At 39.0% G+C, this 14,555-nt stretch overlaps 1 protein-coding gene across 3 annotated transcripts in view; it reads left to right on the top strand.

Annotated features, from left to right (window-relative positions):
• NKD1 (NKD inhibitor of Wnt signaling pathway 1) overlaps nucleotides 1-14,555 on the top strand; it is a 118,155-nt gene that overhangs the window by 90,170 nt on the left and 13,430 nt on the right. For 2 of the 3 annotated variants that reach the window (XM_085071883.1, XM_085071882.1), the window contains 2 exons: nucleotides 4,303-4,409; nucleotides 6,936-7,031. In XM_085071883.1, the coding sequence (XP_084928009.1) occupies nucleotides 4,303-4,409; nucleotides 6,936-7,031 (203 nt within the window). The remainder of the gene's footprint in view (nucleotides 1-4,302; nucleotides 4,410-6,935; nucleotides 7,032-14,555) is intronic. The other variant, XM_085071884.1, reaches the window with a different exon arrangement.

The raw sequence follows: 14,555 nt of genomic DNA, 5'->3' as shown, positions 1-14,555 counted from the left end.
TTCCACCTGAGAGCAGCTCTATTTTGGTGTTTCCTTTTTTCTCCCTTATAGTCAGATGCAGGATGGAGGCAAGAGAAAAATGGGATTTTTGCCTGAAGCTTACTATTCTATGCTCATTTAGTACACAGAGCACAGCAATCAGTTTACCTCATTTCTGTGATATTTTGGTGATTCCTATTACCCCCTTTCCTTAGGAATGAAAAAAAAAAACCAAAGAAAAAAAGAAAAGACTTAATTCTTCTGGGATGAGTCTTTGTATCTTTAAACTGGTGTTCATTCTTTCACTTTTTTCCTCCCCCACTTCAATTACGAACTATTGGGTGGTAGTAATTAACAATTGTAGAGAGAAACATCTGCTAGTACACTTAAGCCAGTCAGTTTGTTTTTCGTGAAAGAATGGTATTTCACAATTTTTCCAAGTTAATATTTTTCCTTTATTGTCTTTCCAATTTCAAATATTGTCCAGACACATTTTTTATAGTGTCTTAAGGTTATAGAAGTGAATACAAGGCCATTGATAATGAACGAGAAAATAACATAATAAAGAAAACATATGCAATATTTCAATTCATGAAACATTCTGTTAGGGAACATTGGTTTTAAGAGCATATGGTTATTCCCATGAGAAGGAATACATATACTTTTTTCCCCTCCAGTTGTGGATTCCCACAACAAGGGTATGTTTTTCTGTGTGTTTGTCTATGAAGCACGTTCTTTTTGTCAGGACTTGTTATCTGAGCAGGGAGGTAAGTAAGTATTTTTGTATAGATGATGCATTGTATGCAGACCAATTTCTGATGGCCTGGACTTTGGAAACCCAAGTCTATTAATTCTCCACACTCCTTTGAGATAGCTATCTTGTCTGGTCTAGTTTAATATCATCAGAGCTGAAAGGAAGTTCACATTGTGAATATATCTGAACCTTGGCATGCGGCTCACTGGTGGATCTCTGTGTACAGGCTGCCAGTTTTAACTGTCCCAAGCAGACATTCTCATTTTATTTATAAGTAGGCTCTGCATGTGTTTGTATCCCTCATGAAATTGAGCACGTCAATAGTTGAAACTAAGTATAGCAGAAAGATACCAAACACTTCTCCTTCTCTTCTCAGACAAAACAGTATTTATTTTTAAATGTTCATTTGGTTTGGATAAGGCACATGGGAATATATGCACAGACACATTATTTGATCACTTGTAAATACTATTTCAATATCTCCATATTCCCCCTTAAAGTTGCCTCAGTTAGATTTCATTTTTCTTTGCTGAATGAAACTTGACATCAGGATGAGATCACCAGATTTCCCCATTTCATTTGAGCTCCAAAATGAGTAACTGATTGCAAGGGATAATTCCCTGGAGCAGCAAGGCCAATAAGTTCTTCAGTTCAAAGGTCAGTGAAGCTCAAAGAGGATAATTTCTGGCATACAGTATTTAAACTCTCCCAAGGAGTGTACTGCAAGATGTATCCCCTCCTTCCCCAATAGTTGAACCCTTGTTTTTTGAGAAGACTAATTTGTCAGCACACATTTTTTTCCTCTGTTACATAAATTATACATTAAAGTGAAAGCTTCCTATCCGAACACACAAACTGTACACCCAGAAAAGTTGTTAAACATGCTGGGGAAGGGCTGCTCCTGAAAGCAGAAGGTAGGTCTGTGCTGTTCTTCTCTGAAGCACCTGCTGGACTGGGGAGCTCTGGAGCTCTATGCACATGGCAGAGGCTTTCAGCACAGTGCAAGGGTGTGGTGGTGGGAAGAGGGAATGCTCTGTAAGATACTGTTTTGACAGAAAACCCAACAAAGAGCAGTGTGCCAGGGAATTTTCACCTTGTGCAGGATCTGCCTCCAAGTGCTATGCCTAATGCAGCCTGCCATGCCATTATCATTTGGGATGCTGGCCCTCAACAGATGAAAGACCACTGTAGAAGTCTTTTGGCCATTATGTACTTTTAAACATTTAAAAGCATGTGTGATAACAGGAGTGGATTTTTTTCCCAGATGGTTGTTTGCTGTCCCAACAGAGCTAGGGGTCATACCAGCACAGCTTTCATTTATTTCACATTCCCTAGAGGAGGATTGTGAGGGGTTGCAAAAGGCTCTATTACAGAAGTTTCTCTCAGGTTATAACTGTGCATGTGAAGAGCCAATCACTGGTACAAATGAGGCACTGAAAATCTTGGGCTGTGTCCAATAGCCATGAAGAACCACTGTCAGTGTAACTGTCCTTGTTAGGAAGGCCCAAGTTACTTTTTCATTTCTTGTTGATTTTAGAATGAAACAAAAGCTCTGTACTAAAGTAGACAAAAATAGTCTTTTGTTGTATGGGGGTCTTTTTGTGGCTTTAGCTTTGAACTTCCAGAGATGTGGAGTTGTATTTATGGGCAAAATGAGTATAAAGCAAATGGTGCTTTGTCAGATACACTTCAAAGTTATGTATTGGAAATAATATTTATTTTAATATGTGTCTTACACATGATAAACACTATACAAAGCCTCCTAAGAAACAGTCCCTGCTTGTCCAATAACACCACGTTAAAAGAAACAGGGAAGAAACTGCTGTGAAGCAGCTTTGTCTTCCTTTGTCTGACCTTCCTACTTATGTTTGGTGTAAGGAATCCTAACATGACTTGGAGTAGAAATCAAAGTACATCAACATCTCAGTATGTGTATAATAAACATCGTTGCATTCATAAAATGCAAATTACTTGTGTCTGTTGGTATTAGTATAACATCAAAATCAGCAGTAAGTATGAAAGTCAGGAAATTCCAAAGGTCAGGATTTCTACTTCATTCCCCATTCTTTACTGCACATCCATCTTGTATTGCATACCAGAGTTTTAAAAACAAACAAACAAAGGTAACACAATAATGTTAAATTTAAACAAATAAACGAGACTAGAAAATGTGATACATATTGCAGTGTGGCAATACAAATGTTGTGGCAGAAATCTTAACTTCTGGAATTTCTGAGAGAATAAAGCTATGGTAATGGGAGTTGTGGGAATTTTTTGGATGGGTTTTTGTTGTTGTTGTTGGTTGGTTGGTTTTTTTGAAGCTGATTTTTCTATTTTAAACATGAAAGAAAGTCCTGGAACATGGAATAGAGTATCTTAATTTCTAGCATGTTAGTGACTTGCTTTCCTGGAAGAATGCTTGGGAGGGAGCTCAGCAGTGTGGAACACCAGGAGAGCCAGTAAACCCAGTTTGAAATGGGTCACCCTGAACTGGAGGGCATCATGTCACCTCTTTTATAAGGGATCTGACTTGATTGAACTGGCACTTGATGAGATGCTGCTTACAAAGGCATCCGCAAGAAACAGTTCGTACATAGCATTAGGATGAGGGCTTTGGGTAAATGCAAATGCTGCAGAGCAAGAGAAGAAAATGCTGACTTTAGGACCCATATTCTTGCAACATTGCTGGGTTTTGAGGAGTTGGAAGGATTGCTACTATATGTAATGGAGAATGGGCATAACACTGTTGGCAGAGCTGTGTGGATGTGTAAAAAACAATGTCTAAAAGTCTGAGAGTAGGGTTAAAATGTCTGTGTATGTTTTCATAATGCTAATAAAGGTAGAATTTGTTTTCTTCAGATATAGGGTTTCATCATGTGCAAAGGCTGAATCCCCCTGCAGGAGACGAAGGAATAACTATTAAGTCCTAGGCACTTGTCTTTTAGTCCACATGAGAAGCAAATATCTTTCTGTTATGTATCTGATATATGTTATGATAAATTGTAATAGGTGTTAATATTGATGATCTTATGGGTGTTATTGATTTATACAAGTGCCTGATGTTTTAACTTGAAATTTGAGTGAAATAAACTTTGTCATACATTGAAAATATGCAGCTTAACCTTTCTGGCAAGTGTTACCTTCTTGAAAGGCACTGAGCTTTGTGTGTTTGAAGAGTGAAACTGAAAAAGAACGAGGACTTTATTTCAGCTTCATTACTTCACTCACTGCTGGTGAATGTGATGGGTTTTTGCAATATGTCAGAAACTTTCAATATTTTGCAAATTATTCAACTTATTTGCAGTAACAGTTCTGCTATTTTATATTCTCATAATACTGTGTTTGAACTTCCTGTGACTCTAGTGATGTTTGTAGGAGAGGCTGTTGGTAGATTGTCTGCTGAAATTAGCCCGGATGTGTAGTGAACACAAAAGCAAATCAAGTATAATGATCCTCTCATACAAGTTTGCTGATATCAATTTCACCCTAAATATAAAGGCAGATTTGCAAATATGAGACTGCTTTGACATTTCCTTATAAACATTTTTTCTTAAATATGCTTTTCGCAGTGGCTTTGCCTCCAGAGAAGACAGATGGAGTTTGTAGTGGAGATGAAAAGAAAGCAGAAAAAGAAAGTGACACACGCACAAGTTCCAAGAAGCAACTGAAATTTGAAGTAAGTCCTTTGTATTTTAAAGTTTCACTGTACTGACATACTTATAGTAGAAAAATAACCTGTGGACCAAATAGTGTCATCTGATGCATGTTTATTGCTCATAATGTTTGTAATGGGTACGGGAAGCAGCAGAACTGGCACAAATCAGTGCCTCAGTATACAGTGCTCCGATGAGGTGATTAGTGTCATTTATTTCCAGGTTTGGAGAGAATCAAATGATGGTTATTCCTCTCCAGGATCTGAAATGGATAGTAAGGAAAAGCTTTCAGTTTAACCCTGTGTCTATTATGCCAGCTACCATATTATCAAATCTTCAGACTGACCTTCATTGACTATGGCACTTGATTAAATCTTCCTGATGTAAAAGATGCTTGTGAAAGCTTTTGCAGTCATTGGTCTTCTGTACCCAGGTCTCCAAAGTGAAATAACCCTGACCTGATACACGAGAAATCCATCTGATCACATGGCAGGAGGTAAAGGAGGGTGATGAGTCCTATGGGCTCTTTTGTTGTAGACTCACAAACTCATAGAACTGCCAGACATTGTGTGTAGTTGGCAGATTTTGTTTCTATAGGGAGGGTTTTCATAAATACGAGTATGGAAACATGCAGTCATCCACCTAGTGGGTTGTCTGTCTTGATGAGGAGGAAGATATTCTGGTACCAGCAAGAAACAGCACAAATACTCATCTTTGCATTCCAGCAGATATGGCAAACTTCTGCCTTTCGGTGCTGCCAGCCTCTCACAGTAATGAGCTTTGTGTTTCTTCAATGGCTGTTTAAAAGACAATGCAGCCACCTTGCAGCATGGCTCGAGTGTTCTTTTCCTTCTCAGTCTGGTACAATTTATTTTTTACAGTTTTAACGCTGTTTAAGAGCAGGTAGGTTTCCCATGGGTAGTTCAGGTGTTGCTTGCGTGCCCTCTGAGGGAAGGTGACTTTTCCCCACTTTTTTTTTTCCTGTATGGTGATAACTCTTCTAGGCACATTTTATATTCTACCTTGAGTAGCAGGCATTTGCAGAGGAAAGGCATGATAAATTGCAATTAACAGTGCCTTGACATTTGAACGTTGGAGGACACCTGTCAACATGGTTGGTGCCAGAGTAGGTGGAACTCCAGTGTACCAGCAAAGTCTGCATTTGTTCCCAAGTAGTTCTTGGCATGCCATAAAGGTTAGCACTTGGTTCTAGGCACTGTGACTAATGCAGGGAAGGTTTCCGTGGCTCTTAACTAAGCAGAGCACATCCTCACATAAAGATGTTATGCTAGGCAATGTGGGACAGGGAAGTATTAATATGTGGCAAGAAACCAAGTATTGGTATTTTTTTCCCTTGTTCTTCAAATGAAAGTTTTCCAGCAATGTAAGCTGGGAGCTAAGAGACTGGTAAATGCTTCAAAGGTATGAAAGAATCAGAAACTCAAGTGTTGCGACAAGAGGTCTAAATCTGAGGTGAAAGTGATTTGGTTTTTAAAGGTGCTGGGAATGTTTATGTAATACGAAACTGTGTTTCCACAGTGGAGTGTGGGGCACTTGGCAGCTCTCAGCCGGGCTTGTTACAACTGAGAGGAGGCTGCCTTTGAACTCGGCAGGGGACGGGGTACCCGTAACTGCTGTAGGGAATTGGTTTCAAGTCAGGAGATCAACCAGGTATTTTGAGGTCTATCATGCTGAAGCTATTTGGAGCTGTTTATTTTACTTGCATACAGTGACTTTCATTTTAATTGCACTGTAACTTCTCTGTTTTGCCTTTTTGTGGCTGTGGATAATTCTGATTGCACAGGCCTTGAGAGACAGCAAATGATTTGCACCCAGGTGACTGGAGTCAGTCAAAGGGCATCCTTTGTTCTTGATTTTAGTTTGGGGATTTTTTTCCCCCTTTAACAAATTGATTCTTTCATGCTTTCCACAGATCACTCTCTCACTAACAGAAGCACAGTTAAAACAAGGAGCAGGCACTCGTCCCAGGTTGTTCTTGCCAGTTCCAAGGCAGGCTCCATTTCAGGAGCCTCAGTGGCGTGATGTTGTACTGCACTGATTCTGACAATCTTTACCTATCAAATATCTGCATCAAAGACAGGTGTCTCTGGTGGGGAGTTGTGTCCATACTGCATTAACCCTTACTCCTGGCCCTGTGGTGTGCCAACTCCTTCTGTGAGTCTGCCTCTGTTGTCTTCCTCTTCCTGAGTGAAGCACAGTTTTCCTTCTCACTTTTTAGTGGGGAATCCTACCATTTTCCAAGAGCTTCAGGGAGCAGTTTTCTTGTATCTTTTCCTGTTTTCTACAATGTAGTAGAAAACATGTTGTGAATTCCCTGAAGTGTAACCCAGAGAGTTAGGGCTGTTTTGTGATGATGATGGGATCTCTTCGTTGTGGTAGACAGAGGCTTCTGCAGGACATAACCTGAAAATTTCCTCCCGCAAGCGAGGGAGGGAGGAAGCAAGCAAGCAGCCTCCTTCTAAAGGGAATCTCCACTGCAAACAGGCCTTTTGCTTTAGGTAATCAGCTGCTCTTTGCATGTTTCTTAGGAATTGCAATGTGATGTGTCTGTAGAGGAAGATAACAGGCAAGAATGGACCTTCACTCTGTATGACTTTGATAACAACGGAAGAGTCACACGTGAGGTAAGCAAAGTACAGCTGCCCCTCTATGTGCAGCTTTTGCTAATGAGAGAAGTGTTTTATAACAGGAACATTTTTTTCTACTATGAAGTGGAGGTGTCCTGCCAACTTAAACAGCAGTTTCCATGGACCCTTCCCTCCTAGAAACAATCCCACCAGTAGTTTACTGTTTTCAGATGTATTGTACCATTTTTTAAGCTGGTTGTTGTTTAATACCTGAGATCAGCCTTTAAAAAATAATACTGGCATTTGAGGAGGAAAAATATCTGAACCAACTGAACAGCTAAACACATTGTCAAAATAAACCCCTGCAAATGTATATTTTTCTGGCTTCTCTCCTGCTTTTCAGAGTTAAGCTAACTAAATAGCAAGGTTGCTTGCTGACATTCTTTCCAATAGTACTAACTAACTATACTGTTCTATTGTTTTCATGAATATTAGGCTGATCTCTGTTTTTTCCCTCCAAGTATAAATAACACTGATGATGTTCTCTGGAGGAGCATAAAGAGTGGCTGTCAAAGCATACCTGTGTGTATTTCTTATTATCAGAATGTCTTCAAGTCATATTTCCTGTGCAAATGAGAAGCCAAATAAGAGGTTGTATGGATTAGGATATAGCCCTTTTTGAAAACTATTTCTGCCCAAATTGAATAATACTTCTTCTAGAAGAATGTCTTTTACTTCGAATTTACTGCCATGTGCTGTCATTGATTTTTGTCATGTGTGTTTCCTGGCTCCCATGCCTTTAGATAATCAACTAAAAATCAAAGGCTTTTTCTCTCTTAGATCTAATGCTGGTGCCTGTGTGCAATTGCTAAAAACTGTTTGAAAGCAATAGGACAAATACAGAAAGTGTAGTGGCCTTAGACACCAACCGAGGGCAGAATTTTTTCCTGTAAATCTGAAACAAATTTCTTTTGACATTGCCAAATGTGGTGGTTGTTCAGGGTTTTTAACATGTATTTGAACATCATTACAAGGCTATTTTTGTTGTCTCTACCCTGATAGTGCTTTGAATAGTCAAGTGCAATCTGTGCCCCTCATGCATGAGGACAAGCAGATGAAAAGTTGCAGGCCAAGTCCAGAGTTTCAAACAGGAAGATGAGATAGAGAGAGAGGGCAAGATAAAAAGGAGGGGTGAGGTGAGGAAGTAGTATTGTATTTGTTGATGTTCGGGGAAGAGACTAGAAAAATGAAATAGCTTAGTTGAAGACTCACAAGACCTAGCGGCAGACTGAACCCAGGTCTTTGAAGACCCAAGCAAAGTCTTCATTACAAGATTATTGGGACTCTCTAAAATAGGGGGAAAACACACAAAACCCCAACCCACACACACGGGTGTCTTTTACATACAGGCCTGGAATTCCCATTAATGTCAGTGGGAGTTCCATGTGCTGAACATAATGAGAATATGCTTTCAAGTATGTATGCAATAATTATTTGTGATTATGTGGTTCACCAAAAAGCTTAATTTGACTATACTTCGAGAATATGTTACAGCCAAATTCTACCTCTCCCTGCTGCAAGAGCAGACTACAGCTTAACTGAAACCAAATCTGTGCAGGGATTGAATATTATACTTCTCTGAGGTCTGGAGGTTGCTACATTCCGGCTTGAACCTGTGCCAAAAAAAATTCTTTTAACCAAGGGACCAAATAAGTTTATAATTTTCAGCTCTTTACATGTGACCAAAGATAGAAACAAGTAGTATGCACCATTGCAAATCTTCCCATTTATGTCACACACTTCTTTGCAAACTGTTCCAGGGCCATTTGTATAAGCCCTCTTCTTGGTTATCTTCTGTTGAATACAGGTGCAATTTAAGAGGTTTATTTTGAGCAAGTCTGACCAACAATAGCAGCTCATAGATAATCCTGGCCACAGAAGAGGAATCTTAGTCTTTTAATATGACATAGAATTTCTTGTTCTGCTGGCCCCTGGGAGATGGGTAGATATAGTGTGCCTGATAGTGTCCTTTGCTAAGCAACTCTGCTCCTGTTCCAGCAAATGACTTAACGAGGGGGAGCATTAAACATTTGAATAGTCTCAACTAAGATGAATAAGAGGCATGTTTTCAGTTAAAAATATGTGAAGTACATTGCTGGATCAGGGACAGAATGGGCAGTCTGAGGAAGAGGCTGATCTGTACCAATGCCCTTTAGTGAGCTGATGAAAATGCATTCAGAACCAGTCAGCTTTTCTTAACAAAAGTCCAGTGTTCTCGTGAGAAAAGCTTAATATGGACCTTTTCTCCTTCTTGGAAAATTTTCCTTTAATGTCTTCTGAATTTATAGCTGGATTTAACAGAGAGATGAAATTTTTAAACTAGTTTTTTTACCTGTAGACCTGGAGGTGCTTTACAAAAGGAAGTCAGTATTATGATTCTTGCTTTTCACCACATAGTAAAAGTGAGACACTGGAAAAGAAGTGGCCTGCCCACCCAGATCCATTTAATTTGATGCAAAGTCATTGTGTTTAAAAAATTGGACCTCATGACTGAGAGTTTCCACAGGAATCTACACAGTTAAATTAAGTTTGTAAGAGATATAGAAGGGCAGCAATTTTACTAATGGACTGAATGGGGTTTTTTCACTCAAGTGTTTAAAAATTGTAAACAAAGTGTGTATTTAATTGATACAATTTCCCTTGGGTTCTACAGAATGACAGATCACCGCAAGAGCATTCAAATTCCATCGTAGTGAAATTTCTTCTGGATCTTAACAACATCTTCAGAACTTAATGCTGCTTTGATTTCCTCCTAGAGTCTGTATGACTTATTCTGTAGTCCTTATAATTAGAAATTCACATCTAGTCATGCTTCTTGACGAGATACACCCATTATGACAGCATAATTATTCTCATGGCAAATTATAAATTAGCATTTCTTTATGTTATTAAACTACTGCTTTTTCTGTCGTAAAGACGACTGGTTTTCAGTCCTTTCTGGTTTAGTGAGAGATAACTTTTCCTGCTCTAATATGTATATTACAAAACTTGGCTAATAATGTTTCCCTTCATTCCATAAGCCGTAAGAGGACAATTCATTATGTACAGCAGGCCTTTTTAGAACTGACAGCTGTGCTGTAATTATCTTCATACGAATATTTGTAATCAGACTTGAAACTTAGATAATTGAACTAATGTGTTTTGATCCATGAGGTTTTATATTGAGCTTGCTGGATGTAATTATAATTCATAAACACTGATGCTTTTTTTTGTTGTTTTTTTTGGGGGTTTTTTTGTAATCAGTTCTTCCTTGTAAAATTGAGTTTCTTTGGTGACTGGCTGCACAGGAATAAGCACACAAGGAAGTTTCTTGTCAGGACAAAAAGAAAAGGAATTTCTTCTAGAGTAGCTTTTGAGCAGATAGCAAGTGAAGCTCCTTTCACGTTCCAAATAAAAATGATTCAAAAATGTGTGATCAAACAGAGCTGATGTTGCAATAAAAACATCCTGCTGTATGTAGAAATCAGACTACAAACAAAGTACAAATGAGACATTTGTATTTATCTTTTTCCAAGAGAGAGGTAATGAACTGATATTGATGTTTCTCTTCATGCATTTTTAATGCTAAAAATGTTCTTTGTATCTTACATTAAACACCCAATTTTTCCTCTTATGTTTTCTTTGTGTCTTGTTCTTTCCCTTTTTAGGTTTTTTTTTTTGCTCCTATCCTCTGATGAATGAAAAGGTTTGAGGTTATATCTGCATTCAGAACTCAGCACCAAGTCATTGACTTGGTGAAGGATATTGGCTTTTTTGGGGCAACTATTTGTCAGCCTGACCCTTATCTTGAAATATTTTGGTTTTCACTGTTTGTCAGTGCTGTATTAACTCAGGATATAGAAAGAGCAATTAAACCAATGGATAGAGGGGCAGTGCCCATCTGTATCAGTGGCCATCATTTCAGGCATTAGAAATGGTAGTTTCATGTCAGATAGAAATATTAAGAGAAAATATAACTTTCTCTTTTGGTTTTAAGGGAAGTCAGAGTCCTCTCTCAGACAAACTACAAAGAGTCAAACTGAATCTTCTCTTTCAGTGTTATTAAGTTCATTGGTTTTGGGGATTTTTGGTGGTTTTTTTTTTTTTGAGGGCAGGTTGGTAGTTTAGGTTTTTATTTGGGTTTGTTGGGGGTTTTTTTGGTACAAGTATCTCATTCTGCTTAATTCTTTTGGAAAAGCCTATTAGTGTCTTCTACAAAAATCTCTAGTTTGCTAACTAGTCTTGATGACAAGCTATGCTAATATGGGAAAAACAAGGTCATCCCTGTACCATTAATATTCCTTAAGAATAGAAAATAATACCTGGAATAGGGACTTAAAAATAGAAAACAGTACCTGGAATAGACACTTTCTCACTTAAGTTCTGTAAGAAATGAGGACCTCTTCAGTGCTCTCACTCTTTTTTCAGACACATTGGTTTCTCTCAATGTTCTAAATTACTGATAATTTCCTATTGGAGATCCATGAAGTATTCTGCAGGTACATCTGCGAGTGCAGCATACATGTGTGGGCTTAACTGTTTGCTTTTTGATGTTTTGAATGGAAATATTTCTGTCAATCTGTTACCTTTTCTCTTCTTAATATATTTTGTTGCATTGGCTGCTTGATAAAAATGGGTGGGGTTTTCACACTGGATAAACCAACTGTAGTGTGCAATAAGCAAAAGACAAATGAATTTGGGTATGGCATGTGCTGGCTGTTTGGATACTATCCAAGGAGCATTTATTTTCCTCTCTGTGGAAAAATATTATCGTTTCAGTTTTTGTACTTGATTAAACTAGAGATCCCAGCAGAGATTCTGCATACCAGAAGCCCTTCAGAAGTTAGAGTCATGCAGCATACTTCCCCTCTAAATATCATCCATTTGCTGTAAAGGAGAGAAATATTTCTGTTTATTCATTCTTCCTTCTCGTTACCCATTTAAGATAGTGTAAAAATCCACTTTTTGTGGGGGAAGTGCCAAGCAGTCTAAAGCAAAACAGTTGTAAAATCACATGGCTTGTAAAACTCATAATTCATTGTGCAGAAAAGTTCTGTTCTTTGGTAGGTGGGCTCTGAGTCATGCTGGTTGGTGTATCAGATGAGAAGAACATTTAACTAGGTTTTTTTCTTGATTTTTGATGCTAAATTTCTTGAGGATGGTAAAATACACAAGCTGGTGTGTAGAAGGTAAAGCTGTCTCAATGGATTTAGGCAGTTTTTAAAGGAGTTGAAATACAGACAATGTTCAGTGGGACAGCTTTCAAGGGAGACAAATCTGCTGGAAGGCTACTGGAAGATAAAAGTAGTTTTGGGGGTAAATATACATGTAACTCTAAAATAAGAGTGTGTAACATATATCTTAATGGGCTATTGCTACCAGTTTGACAAGAAACCATTTTAGTATTAGCTGCTAAAAGAGGGCTGTGAGGAGGTTGTTTTAGTCACAGTTCAAATCTCATTGACAAAGACCATTCCCAGTAGATCAGTGCCTCAGAAATTCGTGTGTTATAATTGTGAAGCAATAATTGTGAAGCAACAGGAGGCTCAAGCTGCCTTGTCACTGGTACTGCTCAGCCAGCACCGTGGCACAGGAGGCAGAGCGACCCAAGCAGCCTTGTTAGACCAAATCAGAACTGCCAATTTGCTGAAATTACCAACCCCAAATTAGGACCACAAGTAAATCAATCCTATAATAAAAATGTTGTTGTCAGTATTTAAAAGATCAGCCACGAGCATTAAGTGGTTGCTCATGGATATCCCTAACCTCGATCTTGGGACACATCCAGTGTGACAACCACGTTCCTCCAGTGCCAGAATGCAGAGCACTTCAGATTGCCGCCGAGGAAGCTGCGTGTTAAGCACATAACAAAATGCAAAGGCAGCAGTGTGCAACTCCACAAGGGCTAATGAGTCCTCTGTGCTCATTTCACAGCCTGGGCATTAATTTGGGTTAATTTGGGCCTGTTTGGCTGAGAGGTGTAGCTTGTCCTGATGTGATATGTGTGTGCACATATTTTGGATTTGCCAAGTACGTGCCACACAAATGCCACGTTTGGTCTTCCCTGACAGCCTTTGGGAGCACTTTTCAAACTGCTGAGTCAAGCAGCTTGTTGAGAAAGACCATCACAGAACACAAGGGGCAGATTGTCTGCTGGTCAGCAAGTAAGACCTCAACCCTGAAATAAAACCATGTAAAAGGACAGTGGGGAATTGTTTGCCTTTGGTTGAAACAAAAATAGACTAGATGTACAAACATCTGGCTTTAGAAATATCTGGCATAGTTGAAAAAAGGAAGAAGGACAGATTATTGTGAATGAAAGAGTTGATAATAACCTCTTGATAGCAGCCTTGTGCAGAAAGATGACATGTTGGCTAACCAACACTTGTTCAGGAATGTATGGGAAAAGCTCCATTCACCCAAGTGCTGAGTGTATGGAGCCCAGTTAAGAATAAATACTGAGCTTGACTATTCTGCTGAAGGAGAAGGTTTGGCTTATCAATGTGCAGGATTATAGCACAGTGCTCCTAGAGCATGGCTTATGGAGGGTGTATAAAACAACAGATAAGGTTTGTTTGTCTGTTTATGTGCTTGCTTGGGTTTTTCCTCTTAGATGAAATAAAAATCCAGCCCTTCAAGCTGGCTGTTGGATGTGGCTCTGTCTATTTAGAGGTCTGGCTAGGTTTCAAAGTAGGTTGGAAGTGTGAGAAGGGAGATGTGCTGAAGAGCTGTGAGGTGTACACCAGATTATCACAGAGCTTTCTGTCCCACACTCGAGCTTTAGATGGTGATTGTCAAGAGCATGGAAAGCAGCTATTGATGTAGTTGTCACACATATAGATCCTTGCAGCAATGGTAGAAAAAATATCAGGGGAAAAATAAATGAGACACTGCAAATTCTGCTCTCTCTTTATGAATATATTATCTTGAACTCACAAGTCTGGAGAAATTCCCTTCAGTGCAGAAAAGTTAGAGAGGTTACATGTTAACACAAAATCTGGACCCCATAGGATTTAGATATTCTTTCTGCCTATTGCACTGGAAAATCATCTAGTGTAATATCGCTGGTCCTGGCCATAAGGTCAGTATTTCCCTAAATTCTATGTGAGTAGAAATTAGTACTTCTGTGTCACCTTTAAAGCTGGTCCCATAATGAGGACTGTTGGGTATATTGGCTACTAAAGTATTGGGCCCCATTAGGGCATACTTTGAGCTGCCTTTGTTACAGATACCCCTGAGCAAAGGAAAATTGTAGAGGTTTTGAATTTTTATAGACCTGACTCTTAGTCCTCAGAACCAGTTAAACTTAACCAAAGATGATTTAGCTATTCCCTTTGTGTTTGCAGGCATCTGGAAAGAGCTTAGGTACTAGGACAGATCAAGGAAAGGGAAGACCAGCATGGAGAAATTCTCAGCTATGCATTCAATGGGCTCTTTATAACCTACAATGATCAGAATGCTTTAGCCTTAGGTTGGTGCCCAAGTCAGTTTGGGTAAAATCCCTTTGAGCAAAAGCAGTGAGCCAAGAGATCTCATCCTGGT

Source organism: Lichenostomus cassidix, chromosome 11 (assembly GCF_008360975.1).
Source record: "Lichenostomus cassidix isolate B80296 chromosome 11, HeHo_3.0, whole genome shotgun sequence".
NCBI classification, from domain to species: domain Eukaryota; kingdom Metazoa; phylum Chordata; class Aves; order Passeriformes; family Meliphagidae; genus Lichenostomus; species Lichenostomus cassidix.
Note: the sequence above shows the minus strand (reverse complement) of the source record. Positions and strands in the feature narration are given on the sequence as shown.